This window comes from Alligator sinensis, unplaced genomic scaffold (genome assembly GCF_000455745.1).
Source record: "Alligator sinensis unplaced genomic scaffold, ASM45574v1 scaffold1044_1, whole genome shotgun sequence".
NCBI classification, from domain to species: domain Eukaryota; kingdom Metazoa; phylum Chordata; order Crocodylia; family Alligatoridae; genus Alligator; species Alligator sinensis.
The window spans coordinates 1,561,096-1,586,972 of record NW_005842283.1 but is presented as its reverse complement, the minus strand read 5'-3'; the positions used below and the strand labels follow the sequence as shown (position 1 = coordinate 1,586,972).

The 25,877-nt window shown below is 37.8% G+C and overlaps 1 protein-coding gene across 2 annotated transcripts in view; it reads right to left on the bottom strand.

The window, feature by feature from the left end:
- The window catches only part of NDFIP2 (Nedd4 family interacting protein 2), a 45,670-nt gene extending 21,147 nt beyond the window's left edge, over positions 1-24,523 (bottom strand). The window contains exons 1-4 of one of the 2 annotated variants that reach the window (XM_025209322.1): positions 24,478-24,523; positions 19,464-19,620; positions 18,202-18,332; positions 7,784-7,871 (exon numbers count right to left, since the gene is read on the bottom strand). In XM_025209322.1, the coding sequence (XP_025065107.1) occupies positions 7,784-7,871; positions 18,202-18,332; positions 19,464-19,620; positions 24,478-24,495 (394 nt within the window). In that variant the 5' untranslated portion in view covers positions 24,496-24,523. The remainder of the gene's footprint in view (positions 1-7,783; positions 7,872-18,201; positions 18,333-19,463; positions 19,621-24,477) is intronic. The other variant, XM_025209323.1, reaches the window with a different exon arrangement.
- Positions 24,524-25,877: the final 1,354 nt, after the last annotated feature.

Genomic DNA, 25,877 nt, shown 5'->3' with positions numbered 1-25,877 from the left:
GGGGGGAGACTGTATAGGTTAGTGCCAGGAGAAAAGCCTGATCCACATACTGTTGCCGCACCACTGAGGCGGCATTCTGTAGAGGTGGAAGATGGACAGCTGGTCCTGCATGTGTAACCTCATGAGGAATGCGGGGGGTTAATTCTCCAGTGACATGGTGTTTTTAAATTGCTGACAAGTGTTTCATGTGTGGCCTCTGGGAAAGCTGCACACCTTAGCACTTTCACCATTTGGTTTTTAATATTTGCACAGTAAAGTCTTTTTATCTCCTCACAAAAAGGGGCAGGATGCCACCAAATCTAAGTGATGGAAAGGTGCCCATGGCCAGGGCCCCAAGCCGCAACCACTACTGGCGGTATTTTCAGCAGCCTAAAGATATGTTGTGGGCTCCTGCATTACTTGTAAATACTCCTGGAACAACAAGAAATATAAAGATAGCAACACGCTTACATGAAAAACACTGGTTAATTACAGAGTTATTAAAGGCGTGTCATTTTCCATAGGTTGTGAAAAACATCACTCTAGTCTCATATTTCATAGTTAATATCTTTGCAACAATTTAGGAAAATAATTGCCATTTACAAACAAAAACCATGTAAAATAAAAAAGGGTAAAATATTAAAGATGTAGCTGGCTTCTGATCTTGTACTCTAACCACTGTCAAGGAGAACTGTATACACCTTTCTATAACTCAGAAGAAGAAAACCATTAGAAAGCATTAGAGTTATACACCAAATTTTCCAAACACATACTAAAGAGTAGCATTAGCTAATTTCAAGATGCAACTATGTCTTAATGCCCTCTGAAGTTGCGGATGTCCATCCTCTGGACCAGGGGTCAACAATATTTTCTAGCAGGAGGCCAGAATGATCCTGCTCGGGCTGAAGGCCCACAATAACTGTGGAGTGGCATGGGCAGAGATCTCCCTCTGCTGAAGCCCCAGGCACCTGACTGCAGGACAATGCAGGCAGAGCTTCCCCTCCACTAAAGCCCCAAGTGTCCAAAGGGAGAGCCCCCTGCCACAGAACACCATTCAAGTTATCACAGGTTGCTGAACCTTGTTCTATGCTCCAACAGAAGCAGAGTGGGGCCTTTGGTAGCAGAACTACTAGGGGAACCAGAGACGAAGGGAGAAGAAGCGGCATATAATAAGTGACATTTCTGCAGCATAATGTGCAAGCTTGTATGTTTTTTGTTTTGTTTTTTAAAGGCATACATTCCTGCATATTATTAGGGAAAGTCATTCCCTTTCACTACCATGGCAACTGCATAGCATTATCTGAGGGCTAAAAAAATCAGTTACAGAAGAAACTGGACTATCAGAGAGAAGGAGTTAAAGATATATAATTAATTACCTTAAAGATTTATGTTTGCTATTTATGCTATATGGTGGACTAGTCTTAAATTAAGAGTATTCTCACTGCTATTAGCACATCATTTAGAGGAAAAACCATATCAAATTATTAGAAAAAGAAATCCAAAGTTCACTTCATAGTCTATTACTTATAACAGGGGTTCTCGAGCAACTTAAAAGGGGACACAAACTTCCCAGGCAGTACGCATGGCAGCGCGGGGAAGTGTCATGCGGAGTGGTGGACGGCAGCAGAGGCTGCCTCATGTAAGCTCCCCGTCCCCTACCACTGCCATCCAGCACTAGAGGTCGCAGTATCACAAAGTTTGAGAACCCCTGACTTGCAAAGCCCTGGTGTAAGTTGCACTTAAGTACAGAATTCTGGTCTTGTGGATCAATTTTTAGCTGAAAATAGTTCAAATCATACTCACAAAATTAGACATGTTTGTAGTCAGTGTACTTTTGTAGCATATTTTTCATTACCATCTAATTTGCTCTCAAGCCTTCGACCAAGAGCATCAAGAGAAGCAGTGTTCAGAGAGGATATAAAAATCACAATGCACCTTTGCTTCACTCAACACTTACCAGCTGAAGTGAAACTAAAGATGCCTTTCTATAGGTCTAACATTTAAGATTTTCCTTTAGCAAATTCACATACCACTGTTTAGTCATACTGTTATACTGTTCTGGTATTAAGGATCTGATATTAATCAGGTGCGTACCGTAACTTTTGATCTTAATTCTTTTTTTTTACTACAACTATTTAACAAAAACATATTCATCTATCATTTAAAAGACTATCAGTAAATAACTCAATAAACTTAAAACCCAGCAAAATCTTTGGACTTTGAAATAGAAATGAAAACAATATTTTGTTACTTACTCCCCGCTGAACAGCAGAGACACCTTTTTTCACTTCTTAGACAACATTCAATAAATCATGGAACAGTAATGAATCTCTCAAGATTCAAGAAGAAAATTCTCAAAAAGATAAGGAGTAATGTTAGGACTGCCATTTCTATATCTGTTTTTCAAAATGCAATACTAACAGATATCTATATTAGAAATGACTGATTAATCTACTGCCAGGCCCAAGCTAAATATGGCATAGGATCAAATCAAGAGAAAAAGCAGAGGAAAGGGACACAATGATTTTTTATTAGATTCCTTTTTTTTCCCCCCATTTTACCACCATAATGCAACAGTATTCCAACCTCAATATCCTTGCTGTAGAAAATCTTAGAGTTGCTCAGGGAGAAACGAGCATGTGAAAATACAGCACTACTCTGTATTCAAAAAACAGTGCCTCCCAGAATAGGAGGGATTATTTAAAATGTCAGAATGGTTTTCCTTCCAAGAAAACCAAATCAAGTTACCTTACAATATAAAGAAGCCCCTCCCTAGTTTTGGTTAGGTATGGTAGCAGTCAACTCAGTCAATGCTGAGACCGTCAGAGGAAGGCTGTATGATGTGGTAGAAGGAGACTGCCTCTTCTCCCCTCTTTCCCAAAATTACTGAAATAAAAGTACCAGTTTCAAGAAGGGTAGTCTGCCTAAGGGGTAGGGTGTGGGGCTGGGGAAAGCTGATGTCCATAAACTAACTGTCAGCTGGGAAGCAGCTGTGGAGTGATGGCAGTTCACTACCTGGGTATCATCAGGTAAGACAAATCAGATTCTGCCTGGAGACAGTGGTTTTCAACATCAACAAAAAGCATTATATTGTTACCGTCAATGGTGAAAGACGGCCTCAAAATACACCCATCTCCAAAAGGATCTCAATTTTTTTTTAGTGTTTCAGAAGCCATAAAAGCAGTTTTCAGCTGGACAAGCCTGAAGAATTTTGGTTAGGCAAGATCAAGGAATATTAATTTCAACCTCTGAAGAGTGTCAATCAGTTACCACTACAGCTAAAAAAAAAAAAAATGCTTCTGATCAAATCAGCTGAAACTCAAAACCTGACATAAAAAACTTGTCTATATTTTATGAAATGATATTGGCAACCTGTACATCCTGAAAGGTGAACAATTACATCTTTGGAAAATTTGGCAAATTCAAACTGCCATGAGTTATTAAATGAATCAATAATCAAGAGGGAAATGCAATGTTATCTTGAAGTGAAACATACTTTTTTCTCATAAATACACATTTTGTCACTATAAAAATGCAAGATTTGAAGAATTACATGAAACAAGGTACGTTGTTGCTTTCTAGAAGCCTAGCATCATGAAAAAATTCTCACAGAACTGAGACATGAATATGTTTTCTATTAATTTCACCTTTTGTATCAGAACAAGTAATGTGTAAAGTAAAATTAATAAGATTGTTTATTATCAGCAATTCTGTTTTTCAACAAGAACAACCAAAGTTTTGAACCCAGGGTGACCACAACCTGGAATTCTGATTCACATTTCGTCAACTAAAGAGAAGTGGCACAGTTTTCAGATGGAAGGAATTTGAGGAGCACTCAAATTCCACCTAAGTTAATGGGAGCGCTTCACATCACCCTAGCTTAAGAGCCTAATTTTAGCCACTATGATCTAAAAAATTTGGCCCAGATTTCTGCAACATTTTTAAATAACTGGTACTTTCTGACCAGAATAACATACAACTTTAATAAAAAAACATCTGCTGCCACGTTTTAGATCAGAATTTAATGGAAATCACATGCCAGTTTACAGGTGGAGTAACACTAAAAGCTATCTATGACATGCTCCAGTTCTGAGAGTTTTCCTTTACTCCACACCTTATCACTAAAGCAACACAATTTCTACTCTAAACACAAGATTATAACTGAAAAGTCATACTTAAGATAAACAGACAAGCTCTACCTCTACGTGATAAATCTTTCCCAATAAATTTATTATGTATACAGGTTTGAAAATACAGCCCTGCAATGTACCATTCCTGGATTCTGGCATGGTTTGTTCACTGTTAGTTGTGGAAAAGAATAGATAAAGAAAACTTGATTTCAGCAAAAAACTTAGGTGTGTCAGGAGCTTTTAGATCTGGCCTCTAGCAAGCACAGGAAAAGAAGAGTAGCTGTCCAAAATGACTGTTTTAAAATTTCTAGAACTTGGATTAAAAGCTATAGAAATTACTACCTAGCTTTAACTACGCAATTGTGGCACCAACCAACAAACCATTTGTTAAAATAACTCTATACACTGGAACATGGGGTAGAAATTTGTATTGTAAAGTTGTGAACTTAATTTCCAAGTCTCATTTGTTATGAGACAGAGACAAAGACAGATCTCTGTAATATGCTAGTGCTCATAATATTGAGCACTATTGAGAGGGGTGAGCGCCGGGGGAGGAATAAGGAGGAAACAAGGGGTAAAGAACAGAGATGGCCACTAGATGGCTTGAAAGACATCAATTAAAATTGCAATTTAGATATTTACCACTAGATGGTAGCTACATATCATTAATTGTGAAGAATAGCTTCACAGTAAAACAATAGTTTTATTATATGATCAGCTAGACTAAAACATGTTAGATAATTACCAGATCCTCCTTCACTATTTAACACTGAGTTCTTGATTTCAGGGTCTTTGGGTTTCTTTAGAATAATGTAATGCTGGAAGCTGAGTTAGAAAAAAAAAAATGAAATAAAGAACCTTATTTCTTTATGTCCATGTCCCTGCCAAGGTAGAATTTTTCACATGGGTAAATTTTCTGTAAGTTTTGTACTACCTCCTTTAAATGCCCTAAGCAAAACTGTCCCAATTCTCAGGACCCTGTTCCAGGATCTCATAAAGTTCCATCCCCCTCCTCTTCTTTTGAGAGTATGTATTTAACTTAATACCTTTTATTCTTAATATAGCTACTCAGAGAGCCTAAAATCCAGAGTGTTAAGCTCATTTGACTCCCTGGGCCAGATCCAGACCACGGGACTTCACACAGGCTAGATACAGAGCCACCTCCAACAGCAGGGCAAGCAGCATGAGGGAGCCACAGAAGTTAATACAGCTGAGCTTGTCCCACTGCCAAAATGTGTCCCCAGTAGGCTCCAAACCCTAGGATTTAGCAGATAACTTCACCCCCCTGCTTGCCCCACCCCTGCATTCCTGGTCCCTCAAGTAATGCTGCAGGCCAGATGACATGGCTGTGCAGGACAGATGTTTGACACCTTTGCCTTAAATAAATTTCCTTCCTCTGAACTGCTGGTGGCACTTTCCAAGATTTTGTAGACTTACCCCCTTACCCTCATTTATACATTTAAAACTTGTCTAGTCTGTTTTGGAAGAAAAAAACCCCAATCTCCATCTCCACAATAATTTAGTTCTTTAACAAATTACTTCAACTGTCTAGCAAACAAGTTCTCAGTGCTGTACCTGTGGTTTTGAACTACATGCAAACAAATGCCTAGTTAGGTGTTTAAATGTCTACCTATGTATGCTATTATCTAACTGACGTACAAAGTCGCTGCAAACACATACATACACAATAGGCACATATTTTCATTAAAAGCTTTTTCCTTGTCTTGTTTTGAGAACAAGCCTGTTGTGCATTTGCATGTTTTAACAAGTTAATAAAACTGAACAGAAATACACTGGCAGAGTAATCGAGTGGTAAGCATCTTCTCCTATGACATAAATGTAAGCTTTAAAAAAAAAACAAAAAAGGAGAGAAATATTGGCTTCCTTAAAAAGATACGCCTTAATTTGGTTGAAGAGAAAAACAGAACCAATTTATATAAAAAGTAGTGCTTAATTTTATGTACCCACAGCTGTGTACAAAGTTTCTGAGCATGGGGTTTTTGGTGACATTTTTGCTTTCTGAATCCAATCCAGCATCACTATCTACTTATATACATATACATATCTGGTGCAGACTTTACGCTAACAAGACCTTTCAATTCACACAGCAGACACTCATGCTTTTTACATACAGAGGTTCCCCAAAGTCAATAACCCAGTCAAAGGTTCTGCATTATATGTAATGATGTATATGAACATTGGTGTTGAATAAACGCTGGCATTTAAAAAGTATGAGTTTGTGTTACATGAGCTGAGGCACCCAAATCTTTTAGTTCAAATGTTGTAGCAAACTTAAAAGTCTATTTGGGTCAAGTCACTAGGGCTAGGCACAAACGTTCAAAAAGCCTGAGGAGGAATTGAACCAAATTATGCAGTTTTCTGTAAGTGGCATAGTTCACATCAGTAGCAAACAGAACATGCATTTGCCCTGTGTTGTGGGGGTTAAATCGTAGACTGGGTTCCACCATTTTTAAACCAGTCTGTGCGCTGAACTTCTGTTCTGTTACGGGTATAGACCAGTTTCCAATCACTTATACTGCTAAAAGTGTAATGTCTGTACCTGGCCTAGAAGAGACCAGAGAGCAAAATGGTGTAAAGCATTGACTATATCTACATTTACAAAATGATTTACACACAAAACAACCTTTATTATACCCAATTTAATAGTTTGGGGCAATGCATTTAAACAATAAGCAAAAGATACAAAACATTTCTGGATATCATGTTTGTCAGGCAAATCTGATATATACAAAAATATGCTTTTACTAGGATTCTGAGTCAAAATCACTGTCTAAACTGAGGAATACAAGGATGACTGACATCAGCAATAAACACCTTTTAGCCTGTTGCAAGAAAAATCTCAGTACCACCTCCATCAAGCAACAAGTTTTCAACACAGCATCTGTGATATAGATTTATCTTGGAAAGAGGTGGCAACTTCTAGGAACTTAAACAGCATTGGAAAATGGATGCAATTTTCAAGAAAGAATTTATAGTAAAACAATAAATCTCAATAGAATATATATGTTAGAAAATAAAAGGTGCACAACACACACATGGTAAGTGAATAAATACTAAAGGTGGTGTTGGTAGCAATCAAAGATTGTCTGGAAAAAGAGTGTTTTATATTACCACAAAAGTGATATAATTGTAAGAGTTGATTATCTTAAAATATCCAAGGTTAGTTTGACCTGAAAAAATTAAAATAGGTCTGAACAAATCCACCTACAGCTATTTAGTGCAATAGGCTGCCAAGAGCACTGTTTGGGAGAGAATGCATGTATCACAATATATTTTTCTCCTAATTTATCAACTTTCTGCAATCTAGCCTTTTTTAATTAATTGAAGTGTTTACAGTTCTGCTAAAACTTTGATGCATACTCCATAATATAGTACTAGTTTGCCTTAACTCCTTAAGGATTTGTTCAGTCCTGCTACATGTGACAGGTGTAAGTTAGTTTTAACACCATTCTCTGATGTGACTACAGGGGGAAAAAAAGCAACATACTTGCTTTTTGTGAGCAATAGGTACTGTTTTACATCTGTATACGAATTAAAAAAAAAAATTGTTATTGTATGTCCATGCCATTTACTTTATACTTTTATCTTCTGCATCTTCAACTTTTATATTTACCTCAGCACCTCAAAAGGTATGGAATGTGAAAATAACTTACTGAAAAATGCCAACATGAAGATGCCATCATTTCCCACTCTAAGCTGATCTGCATCACTGAAGTCATCCCGTGGTGGATACTCTTCTTCCTAGGTGTATAGGTTGTTGAAATTTTAGTGAAAAGAGTTTATCTTAGAATAAATGCACAGCCTATAGTTTAAAATGGTTAATTCTGTATTTGAATCATGGTAGAAAGACATTTTTGAGAGGTCTATATAGAAAACAAGGTATGGATGTATAAGAGATAAAAACAACCTAGACACTTATTAAAGTTTCTTGCTGCTTACTACAATGAAGTCCAGTAATATTTTTAATTCACACTTCTGCAAATGCAACTGTAACATACATTTACAATGATGCATTTAATCTGAATTGAGCTACAGATCATTATTTCATGCATGAAGAACTACAGTTAGAAAAAACAAAGGGAACAAAGTAGTTAAACTAGGGATGAATTTATCTTCAATGGAGTTAAAATGGACAAGTTTAGTTCCATATATGTGGCTAGTCACCTGATCAGCACAAGTATTTACAATGTATTTGTTCAATTAAATAAACTTTTACATGTAACACCCACTGTTTCATTATCTGTGCAGTTCAACCTCATCTTACAAAATAATTCTCTGCTCTCAGCTGAACATCATAAAGAAATAGGGCTGGAAAGAATCTAGTCCAACCCACTTAATATCATTAACTTACTACGAAATAAACATTGAAGAAACTATTAAAATATTTACTATATTAGAAAAAAATCTCTTATATTTTTATTCAAGTTAAAAATATTATCAACCTTTCAAAAATCACAGAATTCATTGACATTTGTAAGCTTTCTCCTTGCAGTAATTTTAAAATAAAACTCTGTTTTTTATAACTGCCCATCACAATCACAACTTACATTAGTACACAGGAATGTCTAGAGCAGAAACTTTTTCTAAGCAATGTCCTTAGTTGCTAGCATCATTTCAGCTCAACCTTTGTTTTCAAGATAGGGATACCCAATGTATGTAGACTGATGGTTATTGCTGTTATTTTTAAACACATTAGGTACATGACCAAGGCCAAAAGGAAGGGCAGCATTTTAGTTAATAGCACTGGGCTGGAACATTTCTGTAGCAGTTGTAAATTCAGTGTTTGCCTATTTCGAGCAACACTTAGTGTTTAAATCTCACTTGAATACAATGGCAATGAAAGAAATATATAAGGAAAGTTTAGCCACCTACAAAAGACAGCTGAAGTCCTATTTTTAAATAATCTTAATGCACTTACATTTTAAACATGGTTAAATACAGGTGAAGATCACATCTAGAATATTTTGGAAGTCTTAGATTCAAGCAAAAATAGTAATTCTTTATGTGGACAGGTTGCATATGATCAACACAAATTTAGGAGACAATGTATTTTACATTTTATGCAACTGAGATTTAATATTGCATTTTAATTAACCTTTTAAAATAATTTCCTAATTATAGCCATCAGTGGTTGGAGGAAGGGGCACAACTTATATTAGGTCACTGTATGCTGACAAAGTAACATACTGCAAGTTTACAAGTTAAAAAAAAAAAAAAAAAAGATTTGGAGGCTGAAATGCTATATCTTGAGAACTTAGAATAAAACATTGAACGAGCTTCAGTACACACCAATGTAGGCTGTTGCTTGTTTACACAGTTGTGAATTCAAAATGTCTTAAATGAGACACATCCTTTAATAAATTACTCTGCATTTAGTCTTTCCTGGCTCTATACCTTTTGAAAAATTGGCACTTGATAGAAAATAAGACCCTACAACAAAAATGATTTTGGCTGGCACTTCCACAATCTCTAGCATGCTTCTGAAAAGATGGAATTGGAGCAAAATAATTGCTTTGTTAACAATGTCACCAGAGGGCGCAAATAATTAAAACTATAATCTTGCTCTCCAGACAGACATCCAATTTCTTTAACTTGAGCAATGTTAATGATGAAACACCTTCAAAATAATAATCCAAAATTCCCCAGTCATGACAAAATTATAAAAAAATCCCCGATATACTTAGATGTAGGACTTTAAAAAAAAAAATCCTATTTTTAACGTTTTGATGCCTCGTCAATATCAAAGATATTGACAGGACTGGATACATTCAACATAGCTCATTTGCATAAAGAACTGTATGCGTCATGATAAAATTAGGGAAAAAATACATGAAGTCACAGTGGCAAAAATGCAAGGCTGTAAATGAGCAAAAGATAAGTAAATATCACACTGTGTTTACATGCAAGGTATGCCTACATATTTTAGAATTCCTCATGTTACTTTGGTGATCCAAACACTGACCTTTTCACTGTCACTTGATCCTATTACAGACTCAGACTCAACTGCTAAACAAACAACTCTCACATGCTAATACTTTTCTCTCTGCCAGTACAATGTGTATTGCTGTTTAGAGAATAAGAAAGTCTGTATACATTTGGTCAGATTAATATCAAAAGAGTACAAACAAACAAACGGGATTATGTGGTGGCTAGAAAAACACCGCAAGTCTTCCTGATGGTAAAAATGACTGCAAAATTTGGAATATATAAACACACACCTTTTTTCAAAAGTGGCTGCTATTTAGCCATAATAGTTTTAGTTAAGCTACATTTATGAGGAAATGGACATGGTGAGTCCCAGTAATGCTCACCTAACACAGTTGCACTGCTTCTGGTTCAGTAGGCAGCATACAAACTAAGCAGCATATATCTAAATGTGCCATTCCCAGCAAGTAAGTTTGAAGTAGAGACAAGATCTATAGTAAAAAGTGTATTAAATAATTCTTGATATGAAACTGAGCCATTTACTGTTTCTATTGTAAAGTTAACGTAAAGGAATCCAATACTTTTCTATTTTCCTGAGTGAACTGTACTACTATGAAAGATCTTAAAACATTTTCAAAAGGGTAAAAAACCTGAGCCAAATGTATTAAAAAAAAAAAAAAAAAAAAAAAAAGACTTGCCTAATGAATTAGCACAGGCACCAAGTTTCTCTCTACCATTTTTCAGTCATGGGAAAAAGAAACGCTGGTCACAGAGAAATGACTGCTTTGAAAATGATGCTAGGCAAAGAGACAACTGCAAAGTAACTATTTAAGTTGGTCTAATAAAAGATAGCAGATTCACCCAAAAAACCTTGTCTGGGAAAAAATAGGCACTTAAAGAACTCCGATACCTTTGCGCAGGGCATAACTACCCTACAATTGTTAAATGTACCTTAATTGGAAAATTTAGCTGTTGTTCTGCAACATTAGACTCCTAGGGCATTTAAACGTGTTCTCTGGGGGAAGTGGAAGGGGGGGAGGGTTAATTAAAGCGCCCGCAGGGTCTTGTGCGTCAGCATCCCCACGCTGAAAAATGATGGCAGGTCACATTAAAGCTCATCAAATAAGCTTTAGTTAAAGCACCCCCAACACCATTTTTCAACGCAAGGACGATAATACACGAGATGCTGGAGTAGGCCGAAACGCAGTTATTACCACACTGCAACAGACTCAATTACAGAAGTGTGCTATGACTGCGTCAGAGCAGCCTTGCTGCACATGTATAAGCGCCCCTAAATACTAAGAAAGTTTAGTACAACTTCTGTTGTTGTTTGAAAACAAATTAATGGTGTTTTTGAAGAAAGATTACATAACATTTCAGAAATTAAAATATGCCAAAGTTTACTTTGAGGAAGTGTATTATAAATTTTTCTCGTTTTTAATTGATGGTTAATATTGCTTTGCTGTTTTTTAAAAGGTGATAAGAACCACATACTTCTTTCATTATCTAGTTATCGGGTAACAACTGAACTACATAAGCAACCCACATTAAAACACTTTTATACTGTAAAACGTATTTGCTAATGTTTTTAATTTGCAAACTTTAAAAAGGCAAAATTCTGCTGAGATTCAGTAACAGTCCAACATGTTTCCTATCTTTCCATGAGTGATTCCCACAGTTGTTAGAAAGGCAAAATATGAATATAAAGCAGATATCTGCAGACAGACATTGTTCCAATTAATTTTACTTTGTTCCATTAATTATAATATATTATTTTGCAAAATACTCTGGGATATCTTCTTAAGGAAAAGTGCTGTATCAAACCAATTTAGTGTTACAATATTTGCATACTGAATTCTGATAATCTTAAAAATAATTAAATGGAGCTCTTTAAAACTAACCTTTAATCATGTGCAATCTAAATTTTCCAGAATCAGACTGCAAGACATACTTAGTAGCATTTGGTTTTATAATCATAAAAACTTAGAGATAGTAGAGATCCATCAGTCCACCGAACACGTCCTCACTACAGTTCAAAATCATTGTTACAGACCACTATCTTGGTTTTGTTTTAAAAATTTCTCTTCCTCAAAATAAAATACCTCCACCCCTTACAGTAATGAGTTTTGTTTTGCTAGGGAAGGAGGAACAGGCAAAGGGCATTCTGGATTTCTTAGGAGTTCCATAAAACCCTGGAAAAACAAAGTCCAGAACTGAATACAGCTACCTTTTAACAGAAATAGATAGTTTAGTACTGTTTTTCTAGGGATGATTCTTTTAAGTGAAAATAGCTACAGTTTATAACGTTGCATAGCATTAGATTAAAAAAATAAAGACATGTCTTTCCTTCACAAGTTCTCTCTCTAAACGAAAAACCTAACTGACTTTGCCCCTTTTCCTGCATACTTCACACTATGGCTAATGTTGTAAGAAAAAAAATCACCTACAACATAGGTTGTAGTCACTGCAGACCTTGTAATCTATTTTTAAGTATAAAACTACTTTTGGTTCTATGTTCAGAAAATATTTAACAACAAAATGCATTAACAGCCTAGGTACATATCACAAAAAACAACAGTTTATTTTGTAAACAGCAAGGCACCAAATTATAAACAAAGCTTTAATTACAATGGCAGTTGTGACTACTGCTATAATTAAGGTTGTGTCATTAGCTCTGCTCCAAACACCGTATTTCAGGAGTTTAGAAGTTTCTCCAAACCAAAACTAGACATGAAGAACCTACCTGGAAAACAAGGTGTTTCATTAAAGCATCGTACAAACATTCAGTTTCTCCTGGAAAAGTCAGTGGTCTCGCAGGAGAAACCATGAGTGTACAGATTCCTGGCTTTTTCTCCCAGAGTACAAATGGCCACTCCAGGAGAAAAATAACCTGGGAACAACCAGGGTTAAAATCACCCTAGGAGAGCAAATGTCTGTACATGATATGGCTTCTCTCAGAAGAGAAAATATTCCTCCAGCATCTTTCCACACCCCCCAACCCTCCACCACCACAGAGACAGTATGTCACTCACTGGACACTGCTACTCCAGCAGCAAGCAGAGCAGGCCCCCTTCACAGTCCTCACATTGTGCTGCAGGGAAACACAAGCCGATAATGCGCAGTCTGGGTCAGCCAATCAGGGCTGCCCTATACACTGCTGCCATCTGTCACTAGACAGACTAAGGGTGACTGCAGAGCATTGCTGCAATGTGTACACAGTGTCAGCACTGCAAGGTCTCTGCTTTTCAGTGCCTTCAGCACTTGAATGCCTGTAGTTATAGCTCTGGCTAAGTTTTTCTACCAGGAGAACAAACCTGGGAGAAGTCTCCCAGATTATTTGAATGCGAGTACTCAGCCTGGGAAAGCAGTCACTGATAAATATGTACTATGGATCTATGCAATTCAGGTAGCTTGCAGATTATTTTTTGACAGAAATTATAATTTCCTGAAAAAAGAATTAAAGATATAAACATTACAAATAAATGATCAAATAGCATACCTTTTACAACAACTCTGAGATTTTAATGATACAAAGATAATTCCACAAAGGACATTGGGAATCATCTTAAGTGATTACTTGGCAGCAGGAAAGTTCACAAAAAAGATCTAAAACTAGATAGAACTGTACCATACCTCTGGTGGACTGAGGAATATTTCATCAAACAGACTCCTAGACTCCCTAAATTGGCCGTGCTAAGCATGTAAAATAGAAAAACATAAGACAAAGAACTAAAGACGACTGTTATGCAAAAGCCTTGTATTACACAAACACAAGTAATTTAAATGATCTTAAATATTGTTTCCACGTAACGCTTTAAAAAGTCACTTAATTAAGAATTTGAAATGGAAAATGCATATTGAAAAATAGGATATATAATACTACTTCTACTAAAGACTAAGTGCAGTGAAAATCTTTCAGGTATACTGATACAGCCAGAGACGCTGGTGAGAAGGGGCTGGGGGGCAGAGGGATGAAAAGAAAATAAATTATTCAGTATACTATTACATACAAAGCCTGTACTAAAAGAATTGTTTTATTGTTGATAAGTCAAGCACTCAGAAGTTAGGAAAGGAATTCAGTTTACTCACACAAGCTTAATTCTCCCCTATGCACATGTGAATTATAATGCCATCTTGAATTGCTGATTACCCACTTATTTTGCATAAATCCTCTGTGTCATTCAGTATACTGGATGAGTGGGGCTCACTACATAAGGAGCAATATATTGCCTTCTCATTGTTCAATGCATGGCTCTATCCCTTGTTCACGGCACAAATTATTAGGAAAAAACCTCCCTCTAGGAGGGTAGTAAAGCACTGGAGCAGGTTACCTAGACAGGTTGTGGAATCTCCATGCTTAGAGGTTTTTAAGAGCAGGAGAGACAAAGCTTTGGATAGGGTGATCTAGTTGGGGATGGTCCTGCTTTGAGCAGGGGGTTGGAGTAGGTCTCCTATGGTCCCTTCCTACCCTATTTTTCTGATTCTATTATTCAAGTACTGCTGTGAAGACAACTGTTATGATCACCATAGAAATGCCCACAAGTAAATTTAGTATGAATGTTTCAAAAACAGTAATGCATTTTTGTTCTTACCACTTCTATGCAGGAAGTGGGTGGAATTATTCCCATTTTACAGATGAAAGGCAAGGTAGGGTGGTGCCTTAGAAACTAACTGGTTCACAGAGGCAAGCTTTTGCAGGACACAGCCTATTTCATCAGATTTTACAGATGTAAAACTGAGGGAGATAAATTTCCTTTCCATTTCCATTTGAGATGCCAAATACTCTGAAAACTTTATATGCCATGTTCAGTACAACTCCCACTGATTTTAGGAGCACTCAGGGTCTCATACTGGGCATCCAGAAAGTAGAGAGGAATTAAGAGCTATCTGTGAAAAAGTTTAGTTTAATCAATTTGCTTAACCTTACATCCTAAGTCTTTGGGAAAGGCAAAGGCAGGATTCCATTCTCCACAGCAAAATACAACTATTTCAAGCATGAGACCCTTCTTTTTCTTTGTGCAATGCAATCCCCAGGCTTATCTGCTACAGACCTCCAAGTAAGCAAAAGAGCAGGGGTGTACAGACATCTCTTACTACATAACCCTAACTCATTCCTAGAACATATCCATCCTGTGGTCTGGATGAAGCAGGGGTCCTATGGAAAATATGCTATGTGATGGTGCAAATAAAATATAAAGGGGGTTGAATTAATATTGCACTGCCAACTAAATTTTTGGGAGCTTACTAACTTTTGAGTGCTTGACCATGCAACCTGGATACTGCTGTCTGAAAATAATGTACATTTTTAAGGAAGAAAACTGAAACAAAATTAGAACATTATCTGTTTTTGACCCCCACATGGATCATCAGAAGAACTGGAACATTTAGATACACTGTACAAACACCTGAGATGAAGTAAATGATAGTAGTAGTAGGCTGTCATCTACTACATGTACAAGCACTTAAGGGTAGCATGGTCCCAATGAATTTCAGATCCTTTGCTGACACCTGAGGAATGATGAGACAAGAGTCTTCTAACTGTTCAAGACTCTGAAGGGGATTGTCCTCAAGCAGGTACAAGCTTCTGATTATTTTCTTCCAAACTTATTTTGTGCCTCATCATGTGTTAACATGTCCCACTTCTCTCTCACTGCCCCTAAGTTGCTTGCCCTGGTTGCATTCTCTTTGCCTCGCTCCTAACATCAGCTCCACAGGCTTCTCATCCCAGACCCAGCCTTGTCTATTGGTCTTCTTTTCCAAATCCCCAAATAACACTCCCTCACTCCTTTTCTCCCCTGTCCCCAGATCTCAGCCTCTCAATCCTAACCTTCATTGCCTGGGACAGAGAGCTAGCACTCTTTGTCCAAACTGTTCCAGTTTGCCTCCATCCCCACAATCCCACAAGATGCATTATCAGACTCCTTGTCTCGATTTGTTTTTTCCTTTCCCCACTGATCTGATTCCCCCATCTCCATTTAAATCAAACAGCTTTCTGCTTCATGCTGATCAGATGCCAGAAGTGGGAAGAAAAGCATCAAGGCTAGAAATAGATACCACCAAATGAAACAGATCAAACAATGCCACGAGGTATTGCAGCACTATGATCCGCTTCACTGGGCAAAATGTAAGTTGCTCCTTCTCCCACACTTCATGATGCGAGACAAGGGATGATGTGGTTTCTCCACTTTCCCTGCTCAGCCAAACCTGTCCCTGGTAATCACTGGGGGATGGGTCTGACTAAGAAAGGAAAAGCCTTGCTTTTCCCTTCCCAGCCAGACCTCCTCCCTGAAAGCCGTGCTCTCTCTACTTAGTCAGACCCATGCCCCAGATCTGGCTTAGCAGGGAACCCAAACTTCCCCACTGAACTACAAATACCCCAAGATTCTTCAGGGTGCCTCTCTGTAAGCAGGATATGTGGGCAGATGCTCCAGGGACTTGACCTCAAGCTCAGGGTGCCTGTATACTTCCACCACAGAGGTAATAGATGTCTACTGCAATAAAGTGGCAGAGTCTATCATCACCTTTTGTTGCACCATTGATTTTCCTTTCATGTGGTGCAACAAAGGGTATCAATGTCTATTTGCACAGCATTTGTGCCACCATAAAAATGTTTATGATGGCACGCGAGACATCAGACATCCTTTTTCCATCCCAAGAGCACAAAAGAAACTGATTTTTGTTTTCCATTCCAGTGCTCAGTCCCAACTACCACCCAAAATATCTGACAGTAGTCATCATAAGGAAAATTCAGATGGGACACAGTATACTCTCTCCTGTTCTTTGTGTATGGTGCATATGCAGTCTAATCAGCTTTAAGAGCTGTGAAGTTCAAGCTCACGAAACAGGAATGGAATTTTCAGAGATTTTTAGCCTCTTAAAAAAAGTAAGAAATCACTACTGAGCATGTACAAGCTAGGTTTTTTAGTGTTACTAGTTCCACCTACAATAATATAATCATTATAATAATAATAATAAACCCCTTAGAGTCTATTAGTAACATCTGAAATATTCTGAATTTGTACAACAATTCTTCAGATGTACCTTCATAAGTGTAAAACCATCAAGCCCTAGAAAATCTGTCAGGGCCTCAACACTTGTGTATAATTTTGTTCCCATAACTGACAATGGGCACAGGAGTGCAGGAGAAATTAATCAATAAATCTCACATTGAAAACTAGCTAGTTTGCATGATGAGTGAGTACAATCAGATGGTCAGGATTCTAAATGTAGCTTATGAGCACCTGCATACAACCAGGGTCTCATCAGTGATTCATAGCAAAAGAATTGAGTTATTATTATACAGACTACATGCCAACTAATATCTCCCACAATATAAAACAGCAGTAATCCTACCTCCCAGGACCTAGGAGAAAAAACAAAATCACACTATTGGTGCTTGAAGCAGAAATCAGTGATATTGCCATTTCAGGTTCCAATTGCCAAGTAAAAGAGACTGTTTCTGAGCAGTCGATATCAGAAAGTAATAGTATATATTCACTGTGTCAAAAATAAGACAAAACACTGGACAATTAGACTCGCACTCAAAGGGAAAGATGTTTAAACGCTAATTTAGATAGATGAAGTGCCTAACTTAGTTGAAGTTCAACAGAACAAAAAATTGAGACATTAACCTTTATACCTTCTAAAAATCCAAAACATGTCATTTTGCAACCTCTATTTCTGTTGTCACCTTTCCCTCTCCCTTCTACAACCCCCCCCCCCCCCCCCCCCCCCCCACACACACACACACACACACACTTTAGTTTCTGCACTTAGGATGTAACCATTCAAAGATCAGCCTAAGTGTAGGAAATGGAATAGATAATTTACGATTCTCTAGCTAAAAAGAGGCAGAGGACTGGAAATATTGCCAAACCAAGCAGAAAATGTGGCATTTGATGCTGTTTAGAAAACAGAGCTTTACTTAAAAAAAAAAAAAATGGTACTTTTCTATTGTACTTTCCACATATCTAATTGAAATTAATTCATTCTAAAAGATACTTAGGAGACTGAGATTACAAAAATAATTAAAAACAGTTAAAATGTGCACCTAAATTATTTGAGACCATCTTAAAGTACTGTACACTATTAAATCAACCTTAATTATAGATTTCCCAGAAGATATTTAAACAAATATTTCACTTACTCTTTGGGCTGCTTCGGCTGCTGCAGCTGCCATTGCTGCAGCTTTAGCTTTCTCTGCTTCATCGTAAGTAGGAAGAGAGGTAGCTACACTATATGGAGGTGGTACAGGGTAAAATTCATTTTGTGTTTCTGCTAAAGAGAAAGAAATAAAAGTAGAAGCAATGAGTGTCATGGTTTGGTTATCCTGGAAATATATTGACAAGGGCCAAGTACTACAGCAATCTTAAAAGGATCGTTCACAAACAGGACTGGTGACATTTAAATTGTGGAGTCATTAATTTCAATCTTTGTGCTATAAAAACGTGAACTACCGGTGTCTGCAGACATCATGAAAAGGTTTGAGGTGTTACTCTTTTTTTATTACAAACAAGAACAAGTCACAATTTCAAGTTACTATCAGCTTCAGCTCAAGGCAATACAGCTTGACCTGGATACTGAAAAATGGTAAAAACTTTTAGAACAAAGATTTACATTCAGTCAACACATCACAGCAAATGTTCCACTTGCATATACATTTTGAGCTGAAAGAGGATCAGGAATACAAAAAAGCACCCAAAGAAAAGTTTCAAGTTCTGGACATTAACAACTAAATAGAGGGCTATGTAGATCATAAGGTTTCATCAACTGTGGAATCCTGTTACAAGGTTCAGTTGAACTATGCGAAACAGATTCTTCCAACATTTCTTTCAATATGGCCAATTTTCTTTTTAGAACCAATAGACTTATGTGGTAGAATATGTAAGTTTTAGTCTGTGTAGTCCAGCACCTGACTTTCCTCTCCATCTTCAGTTAGCCTGGAACAGAGTTCTGGGGTGATAGAAGTTCCCAGTAAAAGAGCCTATTGTACAAATATTCTGTACAGGAAGACATCAATGCGTAATAGTCTTCTATTTGGATCAGGGCCATAACAGACCTGAATGGGAGACTGTCTTCATTCATATATAATTAAATACTAACCAGAGCAGAGAGAGACTGGCTCTACAGCCCCCTGGTAATGGAACACCCAAGTTTTTAAGTTCCTGATCTAAATCAGGAAAGGTGGGAGCTTGAACTTGAGTCTCCCCCAAGTCAGACAAATATCCCGACCTATGCTGGGGCAAGTTTCACTCTCCCTCTTCTCTGGTTTTTGCCAATAATTCTATTGTGGTGCTGGGAAACTTCTCAAAAGTTTCTCTGTAGGGGGCATGTACCTGTACAGCATATATACACTTCCCTAAAGGCACCTAAAAATGATGTAAGCTGTTTATAGCAGAGAAAAAATACCTGAGGTTGCAGCTGCTTCTACAGCTATACTAGAATAAGGTGGAGGAGAAGTATCTGCTTCAGACGAAGCTGCTGTTTGAGAAGTTTGTGCAGTCTCTGTGGAAGTAGATGGTTGCTCAACAGTCGAGGACTCCGAAGGATCATCTTCATTGTGAAGCTTAAAATAAAACACACACATACATCCATGAATTTCAATATGTTTTCAGATAATTGAATGAATAGAAAGTAAATACCTGCATAAACCTTTCAGAAATTACCACAAATCAGCAATGAATTGGGCACTTATTTTTTCATTTTATTGGAATAATGTATAGTAGGGGCATCCAACTGATTTGCTCCTGTGGGACAGATGACCCACCTCTAACCATATGTCAGAGCTGCTGCACTGGCAAGGCTCCAGAACTTGGGGGTGTTGCTGCTAATCAATTCTTCTTTTCCCCTCTTTCCGATAAGTCATCAACAGTAACTGAAGAACCCAAATTAGGCAGTGGGCAAGAGGACAAAGGGGTGAGAAGTGGTAGAGTTCATTCTGGCATTCTAAAGCCACACTAACAAGTCCTAAAGACAGTAATTTAACCATTTGGACAGGTCTCATGTATAGCATATGCTAAATAAAAATAAGTCACCAAACTAATAAACCTAACAAATAAGACTGAATAAAAACACAAGGAACCCCAAGTACAGCCTTTAACAGCAACCTTTAAGCAATCACTTTAAAAGCGTGATGATCAACCTTCTGACCCAGTGGGTTAGTCCATGGGATGGATTTGATGTGTAGGTAAAATCTAGTGGGCTCGCGAGAGACCACATGGCCTGACCTATGCACCAGCCCGATCCTATGCACTAAATCTGGCCACAGAGTGACCCTGGATGCTGACTCCACTATATGCTGACATGATCTAGCATGCAGGGTTGCATCACCTGGCCCATGAAGTTTCTCAAAAGTCCAGAAATTTAGCACAAGGGGAGCTGCAATTAACACTTTCACTGCTCCCTTACCACCAAATTTTTGGACCCATAGGGAGACCCATGAAATGGTCTTATGGCCCAAAGGTTGAGCACCACTGTTTTAGAAGAATCCATTAGGCATCCAGTACAACACAACAGTAGTTTTAAGATCTCCTTGACTATGCAACAAGGATTTTTTTTTATTCTTAAAACCGTTTTTTATTGCATATTAAAATGCCAAGTACTTAAGAGCTCTTTAAGATCCCAAATCATAAACAAAAAATATTGTAGGCATATGGAGATGAACATAATTGATCCATTTTTAGCAAAATAGCTACCCAACTGTCTTTTGTTATAGCAATTCAAGGTAGTTACACATCCCATTTTATTTGTATACTTATGACCCAAGATTTACATCAAAAAATTACTGCAGGGATTTCTTTTCTAAATTTGTGTTTTATACAGATATATACATACATTACATAGAGAAATTTCTCCTGTACACATTTATTAATAGGCAAATGTATTGATTAAAAACACCTGGGATTTAGCCATGATAAAGGGGTAAACACTTTTAGGTAGGAAAAGTCCTTCAGATTTTTCAAGCCATATCTATATCTATAATAGATGTTGATATAGACCTATATACATATATCCTTCAGAAAACAGAAACTCAACCTTATACACGGGCACAATCTATATTAGGTTTAAAAAAAAATGCTGCAAAATAGAACCATAGAGGGATTTTGAAAAGCCAAGAGCTAAAGTTACAGAAAGAAATACAAAATGATGATATTTCAAAAGCAGAAACCCTTTGAAAATTGGTAGCTGCTCTGGTCTGACAGAAATAGAAAACGAACAAAGATATTTATTTACGTAGTGGTGCCCAACTTGGTAGCCCCATGGGCAAATAAGTGGTGGGGGTCAGATCTGGTCCATAAGCCTGAGCCAACATACAGAGATGGCCCTTGCTCCAGGCCCAACTCCAAGCACCACATCAGGCCCCACACCAGATCATGCCTATTGCCCCTGTCTGAAATGCAGGACTATGCCATCTGATCCACAGGGCTTGAAAATTTGGCAGCAGGGGAGTAGTGGCACTGGCCCCCATCATCAAATGTCTGAACCTGAGGGGATGACATGGCTCCACAGGAGGTTGGGCACCACTGCTTTATACATCAATATTCACCAAAAAAGGCATTAGGAAGCTATCTATCTCAGTCTCTCTCATTAGGCAATAGAAGCTATACGCTTATCAAATGGACTCTCAGAAAAAAAGATGCTATATGAAATTTGGTAAGTGGTAATACACCTAGAAGAATGGTATATATCCCAGAGTTTTAGAACAACTTGAAAATGAAGTAATTCAGCTGTTACACCCAAGGACTGGTGAATTACAGATTTCTTTACAAGTTGAGAAAAAAGCAGATAAAAGACTGTATACTTTCAGAAACACTGTCATCAAAAGTCTCTCATAAGATTATATTGAAGGAACTGTGTTCATCACCTGTAAGATAATAGTATTGTCATGGGTTTAGGAAGCGGTTAAACAAGAAAAAACCAATAGGAATAAACTATTGGTTTTCATTATGATAAAAAGGTTAACATGGAGGTACTGCAAGGATATATATAGGCAATCCCCACTTAACGCTGTTTTGCTTAGCACTATTTTGCTATAATGCTCGTTTTACATGGATACCTGATTCCACTTAGTGCTCAGCTAGTTTCGTTATAATGCTCATGGTTGCCATCTTGGTTAGTCAAAAGCTTTCAGTTTCAGTTGACACTATTCCACTTAACACTCCATTTTTCAGGAACCAATTAAAAGCACTAAGTGGTTGGTGCCCGTATTAAGATATACAATCCCTTAGCTGTAGATTCAGAGAAGTTTGAGTAAAAAAGTAAGATCAAGAAAATGCATATAGTGAAAAATGATTTACATTAGCAGAGACCAGAGCATACTGAAAAGAGCTTCAAAATGCCTTGAGAAAGTTAGGCCTATGGGAAACAAATTGGGAGACAAGATTTGATTGTAAGCAGCACAACATAAAGCCTAACGGAGAACAGAAGAAACAGTCTAAACTAATAATACAAATTTATGGGATCTAAATTAACCATAACCACTCAAAGAAAAATTTAGCATCCTATGGAAGCAATTGAAATAAAGCTACTCTTCAAAGACCAGAAGCAGTCAAAAGTTCAGCTTACCCAATCTCAAAATAAATATACCAGGAATGGAAGAGATCTAAACCATGGGCAAAGATGAGAGGAAACAACCACATAAAAAAGAGAATAAAAAGATCAAAGCTATTTAGCATAGCAAAGAGGACAACAGACTTGTATGAAATACTAAAGGGAACACAGAAATTAAAAATAGATATTTCTATTTATAAGAGCAGGAGGTCCAATGACATTGAAATATGGTAACAAAGTGCTTCAAAATATAAACAAAGCAAATTTACCCTGCAGAACTCACTGCTACAAAATATCACGAAAGTCAAAACAATACAATCAGATATTTGTAACTGCAATACATATAAAAAGACAGAAGGGTTATAACCCATGTTTCAAGGCATTACTTAAGACTGGAAGTTCTTGGGGGCAGGGACTCAGGTTAAAAGCTGTACAAACTGAGAACAAAAATGCAGCCCAAGTCCTTGACATTTTTAATCAATCCTATTTGTATTATCAATCACTCATTGAGTATTACAGAGAAAGTTTCCCTACTGGAAGTTTTTCCCATAACTAAGTCTGAATCGCTTGATACTACTACTGTTGGGGAAAAATGGATCACTGATCTGATGTATATAGTAATTCCTACATTAAACAACTAAATTCTCATAAGGCAATATTTAATACTAAAAATACTGCTTTAAAACAGCTATTTGTTCCCTACCCCTATTCTATTAAGAGAAAATAGCTTTCCCCACCCCCATCACAACTCGCTACCAAGCAGTTGTGAACAGCAGAGCTGTCTGCACAAAACACTTTTGGCCAGGTACAGACATTATAGCTTTACCGGTATAAAATAACTGGAAACTAGTCTATACACATAACAGAACAGAAGTTGGACAGACAGACTGGTTTAAAAATAACAAAACCGGTCTAAGATTTGTCTGCCCTCCCAGCCAAAGGGCAAATGTGTGTTCTGTTCACTACCAACCTAAACTACATCACTTCCAGAACACCACATAAGCTTAGATCGATTCCACCTCAGGCTTTTTGAATGTCTGTACCTAGCCTGTGTCAAGGAGTCAAATAATACTAATTAAACAACTGAAAATAACTCTCCAAGTTATCAGCTTTTTCCCCAGCACATTTGAAAAGCAGGTCAGAGTAACATACCCTTCCCTTTCCATGTTACAATTTCTTAACTAAAATTTTCTTTTAATTAAACTGCAGCAGATTACAGACTGCCTCTCTTATAAGCTTTAATTCAGTTGGCCATCTCTAGCACAAAACAGTTTTCTGGGCTGCTATTTTCAGAAATTCTGTGGTAAATCTCTCACACAGTCCATGTGTACCATGGTATCCAGCTGACCCTGAAAGCTTTCAAGTTAGAGCAGGGCATGCTTCTTTGTCAGCAGTTTCGAATTCCTCCTGAACTGCCTGCATGTTTATCCCACGCTTGCTTTCCCATCCCCCTGTCATGTACTGTAGGTTAGAGGGATCATCAAGGTCACATTACATGGGCTAAATTTATGCTTTGGACTTTTAAGAGGAGATAGCAATGGGTCTCTTCCTAAAAATCAAGAGTTCAGAACCATACGGAGATCACTAGGGAGTGCAAAATGTAGTACAAATCATCCATTTCTACTATACACAAATTTAAAAGTTCCTTTATTCTTCATAACTAAGCTGAGCTATTGGGACTGAATTCCTCAAACAAGTTGTTAAAATTATCTCCCACATTACATACCAAAAAAAGACTGAGCATCAGTGGCATAATTCGTGATTCATTTAGTACTTTCAGAGCTTTTAGGATGAAATGCACAATGAAAAAAAAAACATGACGCGATTACTTTCTTTGATTTGAGCACTTCATTTTCAATTATCACACCCATACCTGAAAAGAGTACGACATCTTCTAGAGTTTATTCCTTAGGTGTAACCTTCATTTTCTATTTGTGACATCAGTTATTCCCAAACAACTAGATGTGATGTCATATGTTCGATGACTTCACATAGGGGAATATGGAACACAGGAGGAACCATCTGTTATTGTACCAGAGATCCTCGGTAAGGAGTGGGTCGAATGAAAAAAAGTGATGACTGAAGAAGGCCTACTACCCTTCTGAATTTTTACATCCATGACAGTTCCAGAGCACAAGCTCTTCAAGCCTACACAAGGCTGCTTTGAATATTGGCAAAAGTCACATTTTCTAAGATTAAGAGTACAATTAAATAAATATTTTACTTCTACACTCTACAAAATACACTAAGTTAGCGCTGCAGTATTATTCTCACATTATGTTGATTATTTCTTTAAATTAATTTTAAAACCTCACTTTATGGGTTATTCAATTCAATATCTATATAAAAGATATTGCTATGTTAGGAATGTGCATCTTGTGCTCGCCTTGTCTATTGCTTTTTACCTTATACTATAAATATAAGGGCCCCAGGACAAGATTTGGTTTTTAATTGTTTGTACAAACTTAGTAAAAGTAGCCCTAGTAAAAAATGGAGACTAAGATTTGTCAACATCCTTCTGTGCTAGTCTTAAAACAGGTCTGTGCTGGTGCATCCCCCTTTCCTGGACTTTTATAATTCAAATGTAGTGTTCCGCATTCTCAGTTTTTATTTAAAAATTGGGGAATTTTTCAGGGTTGATCTTCGAAATATAAAAACCAGGATGAAATCAGGATAAAGGGAAGAAAAAGGGAGGAAAAAAAATCAGTTTAAAATCAGGGGGAAAAATTGGCAGTAAGAGAGTAAGGCTGGGACTAGAGATGGGAAGGGGGGAGGAGCATGGCATAGCCCATCAGCCACTCCTGGGACTGTAGCAGGGAGCAAAGCCAGGGGAGCTGTCAGTGGGTACGGGGCATGGAGGCACGGCTCTTGCTGCTATGCGCCCCCTGGGAGGGCTGTGGGGGCCTGTGCCGGGTTCTTCCCAGGGGGGTATGTGCCACTGGATCAGTGGCAGGAAGCACATGGTGCCACACTCTGCCTTTCTTCCCTGGTTGTATGCATGATGCTCCCCCCTGCTTGCAGCAGCCTGCTGCCAGACTGCCCTGGCATTTGGGAGGAGTGGGGAGTGGCACGCGGCCAGATGTGGGGGAAGAGGGGGAGCCCACCCGGACACCAGTACCTCCCACCCCACCTTGAGTCAGAGCTGGGAGTCCTGCAGCTACAGCCCCATGTGGCCGTGCAGAGCAGCTGGGTGCAGTGCCCGCTGCAGGGAATGGGGCCAGAGTCTCCCGCTTGCCCCCTGCCCTGGTGGGGCTTGCAACTCCCAGCGCCCGG